The sequence below is a fragment of the Anopheles gambiae genome, chromosome 3 (genome assembly GCF_943734735.2).
Source record: "Anopheles gambiae chromosome 3, idAnoGambNW_F1_1, whole genome shotgun sequence".
NCBI classification, from domain to species: Eukaryota; Metazoa; Arthropoda; class Insecta; order Diptera; family Culicidae; genus Anopheles; species Anopheles gambiae.
The window spans coordinates 44425446-44431638 of record NC_064602.1 but is presented as its reverse complement, the minus strand read 5'-3'; the positions used below and the strand labels follow the sequence as shown (position 1 = coordinate 44431638).

At 40.4% G+C, this 6193-nt stretch overlaps 1 protein-coding gene across 1 annotated transcript; it reads right to left on the bottom strand.

Moving 5' to 3' along the window:
* Positions 1-126: 126 nt before the first annotated feature.
* Positions 127-1315, bottom strand: LOC1279309 (m-AAA protease-interacting protein 1, mitochondrial). Its single transcript, XM_319011.5, has 3 exons — positions 847-1315; positions 476-771; positions 127-403 (listed from the first exon to the last, which is right to left on the bottom strand). The coding sequence occupies exons 1-3, from the start codon at positions 1270-1272 to the stop codon at positions 268-270; spliced, it is 858 nt and encodes a 285-aa protein (XP_319011.5). The 5' UTR covers positions 1273-1315; the 3' UTR covers positions 127-267.
* Between the last annotated feature and the right edge of the window lie 4878 nt (positions 1316-6193).

Sequence of the window (6193 nt, the reverse complement as noted above, 5' to 3'; positions counted from 1 at the left end):
CATCAACAGAAACTGGTTTTCATATTTTCGTCCGCGAATCGGATTCAATAGTATCATGATATTTTGACCACGGTTTGCTTATCAGCGATATTGTTGCGCTGACCACTTATCACATTTGCCATCGCCTACACTAATCATCCACCAAGGGGACATACACTTTTGTCTTCTTTATTTGTTTGCTACATACAGCGCGCTCCTGTCCGGCTGTGGTTCCCATCGTGATCCGGTTTGAGGTGTTTCGTTGCGTTGTCGTTGGAACAGGTACGGTTATTCTTCGACGTAGTCACTTGGCTTGAAGTGATTCACTACATTCACAGTCCAGTCCGAGTCGACGCCTTTGGTAAACTCCTTGATGAAACGATAGTTGCAGATGCTAATCTTGTCCCGGAATTCTGGCAGGACCCTGCGCGAGGTAAGGTTCGATAATGAAAAACTCTGCATTCGATGGATTAAACTGCAAAGTCCACCGACTTACCCCACATTCAGCGGGACCGTTTCGCCACGTTCGATCATTCCCTTGAGGCCTCTCAGCACGTGGAAAACCATCGTTATTTCAACGAACCGCTTCTGGCTGTCGTCGTCCGATTCGTCAAACATTACGCCGACCTGGTAGGGAAAGGAGAAATATACATCCTCTTTCTCCACCTGTATGTCATATCGTTCGGCGACGGACATTTTTGCTAGTGACTGTTTTAGATCCGCTAAGGCCGCTCGGTCAACCAATCCCTCCAGCTGCTTCACTTCGCCTCCGGCAAGCGATGAAGATACAACCTGTAAGAATAAAAAAAATCGTAAGCATGGGGTACTTCTTGAAGAACAACCATGGTCCGAGACAAGGGAACAAACCTGCAAAGCTTGTTTCGTTCCCTGAATGAATTCGGGAAGGGAAAACTCCCGGTCGAAGTACGGCCGGATGATGAAGTGAACCATGATCCAGTTCCGGATGGTTTTTATCACCGAAGGCCACACCAGCTGCGGGAAATCCATCAGCATGGGCCGTTTGCGAATCCGCTGACGGGAAGATTGTTCATCGGTGGAGTTCCATCGCATTTGCACAATGTTGTGATTGTTGTTTACCATCGGCGAGCCGCCGAAGGCACCGACTGTGCTTGGCGACCACGCGGCCAGAGTACGCAGCGACTGTTTGCCACATAGTGGCGAAGTAGTTCCTACGGCTGTGCTCCTACTGCAACTGATTGTAAAACGCGAAAATCTACTAAAACTTCGCGAAAATTGCTTAAATTTTACCGCACCACTTTGAACAACAAACATTGTTGATGACAGATAGGGCCAGTGCAACGCTTCAAATGACAAATGGGCAAGGAAACGCTTGAAATGTCAAATAACGGAACGCTACAAAGTTGTTTTGTACTAAAAATCTGCGATGGTTTGAATATGCCGTTGGTTTTATTTTAGTACCATTATGAAACTTTGTGGAAAACGTTAGTTCTCCGTCGTCAGTAGACAGCAAACAGTTTGTATTCCAGGTCATCTTTTAAACAAACATTCACATTCTCCGGTCATACGTATTATGAATGTTGATGATAAAATGATGAAAGTGGTATTCTTCGCACGTTTTGCGTTCTAGTGCACGGTCGTCTTCCATGCGAAACTTACTCTCTAGACAGAATCCTGTCCACAACATTAAAATTTTCACAAGCTTCAAAGTAGCTCTTCACAGTATCCTCAACATCATCCCAATTTCGGATCTCTGCTGATTTCGGTCGTATTAAAAATATCGTTAAATACTGATTCCTTGTTTACAATAATTGCGGTTGCTGACAAAAATCAACCAGCTCTTTCTTTTAACCGAAAAGAATGAAAATAAAAAATAACTTTAAAGCTGTTTCAACATTTGATGAGGCCTCGTGGTACAGTCGTTAACTCGAACGACTTAACAACATGCCATACAGTTTTTGTGTCTTGGAACGGGTGCCCATTTGAGAGACTAGACAAGGGACACATGCAAATCTTTGATATAAAAACTATTATTCTACACAATACAATAAAACGGGATGTTGTTTGTGTCGCGTCGCAATCTGTGATCTAGTCGTTCGCACTCGGTAACCCGATCGCTCCCCAAGCTCTTAATGGTCTTTTGCGATATCGAGAGCTGTCCGTTGCAGGACGGCATCGAGTCCCGGTTACATCGGTTTCCCTTTAGTTTAATATTTTATTTATACATTTTTTTGTGTGTGTAATATTTTCAGAATTGTTCAATGACTGTTACCAGCCAATTTCCAGGACCTACCAAGTATCAGTGTACTACTGAGCTGCACCCGCAGCTAATCCAAAATAGTCCAATGATTGCCTGTGCTCAATGATTGCCTGTGCTTGTGGCCAGCAACACTCGCTCCGCTGCTAATGTTATTCTGCAATCCTACGATCATGCTGAAATGTCAAATTTCCGTTACTCTCTTCAAATGAGCGTTATGTGTAAATGACCTGTTAGAGAAAATCATTATTAATAACAACATTTTCATCATGCAGCCTGATAAATCTGTTCTCTAAACATGTATAATTTTGTAGTAGTGTAAAACTTCAAATTCAAGATTGACAAGGATTAGATCATATTTTCACGCAATTAAATCTTTTAAGATCTGTAAGTTCTTCTTTAATTCTTTTTAAGGTAATTGATAGAGTTGTTTAGACTACCTTTTCTTTGGATTAATCAGTCATACCTTAAAGACATATCATTGATTGGCAAAACAGCGAAAAGTTTGCCTATTATTTGTATCTTTCTTTGCACTACATTTGCTTGTATTGAAATTAACTTTATCGTAGTTATTACTAATTTTTGTGTTACGTTAGACAGTCGTTGGTCGTTGAGAGAAAAAAAAACTTTTACAATAATCGACTTAATGAAATCGTTTCTTGTACCGTTCTAAAGATCTTTCTTCATTCGCATTAAAAAAAAGTTTGTAGCGTTATCAACGAGAGAGCTCAAACGTTTTTTTCACAGTTTACCTATAATCCCGGAACACGTGACAAGCACCACCATTCCTCCAATTCCCCAGAGGAAACAATTACGCGTTGACAAACTTCGATTGCCTTTTCCCCATTTAACTTACTTTTTGTTCCTTTGCTTATTTTTCATACACAATCCCTGACGTGTGGCACCGTTGCTCAAGGATTCTTACACCATATGAATGCAGCACACATAAGGCATCGATTAATAAGCCTTTCGGGAGTTGCAGTTGTACATCTGAGATTTGAGTGTTACAAAAACCTATCATTTCAAGTGATTGATTAATTACATGGTTCAACGGTTAAGCATTTTATTGCACCAATTCATCTTTTTTTTTTATTCAATTAAAACGTTAAACAGTAATTGCTGTATAATTATTACAAATAGTAATTTCTTCCGTTTTAGTTGTCGTTTTAGTTTAGGCATTGTCTATTAGCATTAATCATCCAATCGATCCTGCTACTGGGGTCCAGATCAGTTTATCATTATCTTATATCGTTTTTGTGATCCAAATAAACCTGTGATTATTAGTTGAAGTAAACGGATTCATTTTATTTCTATTCTTACGTACATAGTCATAACTTTCATCATAACTGTCTAACGCACTCGGACAAATCACGACAAAACAACAGTCGCCATGCTTAATCCCTCACGACCCTTTCACCCAGACGGTAGGTTCATTTAGCATAACATCATAATAATTTATCAACCCTCCCCTACCCTTACTTTCGAAAGTATCTAACCTTTTTGAACAACCAGACTATAGGATTCGTTCACCCTTTTTCGCAAAGGGTGCAACTCCCGCTGCCGATGCTAAAGACTCTTATACAATAAAGCAACTTATATATGTAGTTGCGAGTGGTTCTGCTGGCCCATGGATGGAAAATTATTTATGCACTATGAAAACACCCCCAGAGGTGACAAATAGTTATTTTATGCCTTGTGGAATTGCTTTGCTACTTTTTTTTCTCGGTTTCCGATGCCTGTGTGCTAGGATATGAGTTCATTAGTCAAATTAATTTCTTCCAAAATGTTGCTTATTATTGGATGCTGCTTGACCCTGCTCTCCCGCACATGTTACATCTTGCGGTGTGAAGAAATCGTTTACATTATGATTATATCATTTTATGTCTTTTTCTTGAAGGTGCGACCCGATAATGAATGAACGGTGGTGCAGCCAAACGTGATAAAAGTTCAATCAAGTAAATTGAACACATTACTCGAGAAGCGGCATTACTCGTTCGATAGTTGTTACAAACAATTCCCTTCCATTCCTTCCGTCCGTTGCTTGGGGACTTTCGCCAACAACTTATATCATTCATGTTATCATTTTTTTTGTTGGAATGCGCTGTATGTGTTTCTCGATTCTAGTTGAACAACCTCTCGTTCTGCGTCCGTTTACTATCATCCCATGTATTGACGATCTTGCGACATTTATTAATCGTTATCGAGCGATAATATGAGATTGTTGTCTTCTAGGAAGAGTTATTTTGTCAAATAATAGGATAACTCTTATTTATTAACTTCAGCTATCACATGAATGTTCTGCAGTGTCGAGCGAGATTCTGTAAGATTTTGTTTTAACCAGAGCAAACTTACTTGTGAGCGAAGGGTGAATTAGTGTACGGCCCCTTAGTTTGCGTACTGCTTGATCCCCGCCCCTGAACTGGTACGTGTTTAACAGCATAAATCTGAGGATAACGATACGTGGAAATGTAAAAGAATCCATACGCATGGTAACTAAAATATTTCAATAGCATAGGTGGCTTTCTCAGCTTCCCAGCTCTATAACTTGCATTAAGTACGCTAATATTGTATTACCTATACCTTGTTGACACTCTTTTAAAACAACTAAAACTACTCGAGCCATAATTTAGCATTCAAGGGTACAAATAAAAACATAGTAAAGCGTGAGAAATGGCTTTGCAGCAACATTTCAGTAAAAAACGGCAATGTTTAGAATGATCCCTGGAAGCCACACGACGCATGCCGACCCCCGCGCAAATGAGTGAGGAACCATTTTTTGCATAATTAATTTCGCCAGACAACCCTTGGCGGTAAGCGTGTCTGTTAGCAAACGTTTAGGTTTTGCGCCACCATTTGATACAGCTTTCCACCAATTTTGTTTCATTTGTCGCCCGTTTTTACTCTTCATTAACAGCAGTATAGGACCCCTGCTGATGCTGCGAAGACCATTACCGCGATGTTGCCATATTCACACCTCACAAGTGCCCACATACGATACGAGGGATCGGCACGTGCCAAAGATGCTACGAAACAGCGGGCTACTTTTTCCATAAATACCCCCAAAGTGTGGTTAAACAACCATTCCCAAAAGATAACCCGCTAACCCGACCGTTTTATGCAAAAGACCTCTCTATCTCTTTCTCTCTCTCTCTCTTCTGGATGCAACGCCTTGTTTCAACAACTCGTCACCGATCTTTTGACATGATTGCTCATACAGCCCGCAAACACCTCGCGCACGTACACCAAAATTCTGAACGTCGTCGGCTTGTTAGCTCAACCCTCTCTTCGATTTCCCCTTCCCTGCTTATACTCGAAAGACAAACCAATTTGTTACACAAAAATAATTAGAACATTGTTCACGTCATTTCCCTGGAAAGCCGCTGCGAACGCGTGCTAACAGATCGTTCCAGTAAATGGAACTTGTGGCAGAGGCGGCCTTGGCCGACAACTGGTATCGATGGTGCTTGTTACGGTGTTGGACCGAAAATCGAAAGTATGAGATCATTTGAATAAATATACACATAAAAGTTGTGCCCTTCAAAGGGCATTTAAAGAAAGAAAGACAGGTAAAGAAAAGAAGGTTGTTTGTGGGTTTACTTAACCTAGTGCGTTATGGAAGAGGGTCAGAAAACCCCTATGGGATGTTAGTATGTATCAAAACAGAAGCATGAAAACCGTATCTTCACCAATAATTGCTTAGTTCCCTTCTTTTCCTATTCTATCTTAATGATGTTAGTTTAATTCTTCCTGCAGACAATCATCTTCTTTACGCAGAGGATCTTAAACTCGTCTATCCTATTAAATCTATTATATCCTATTATATCTATATCTCTGATTGTCTTCTTTTTCATCAATTATTGCATTCGTTATCCTAGTGGTGTGTAGCAAATATGCTTTCTCTGCGTTCAGATAAATGCTCTGTTTTATCGTTTTTTCGTTCCTCTATCATTGATTTCGATCACTCTCTAAATATGTTTG

Bases quoted from the DNA above. Each gene is read 5' to 3' on its own strand.
- LOC1279309 (XM_319011.5), bottom strand. From the start codon at position 1,272: ATGTTTGTTGTTCAAAGTGGTGCGGTAAAATTTAAGCAATTTTCGCGA. The intron at 772-846 runs GTTTGTTCCCTT...TTATTCTTACAG, and splicing joins GAACGAAACAAGCTTTGCAG to GTTGTATCTTCATCGCTTGC. The intron at 404-475 runs GTAAGTCGGTGG...TACCTCGCGCAG, and splicing joins ACGGTCCCGCTGAATGTGGG to GGTCCTGCCAGAATTCCGGG.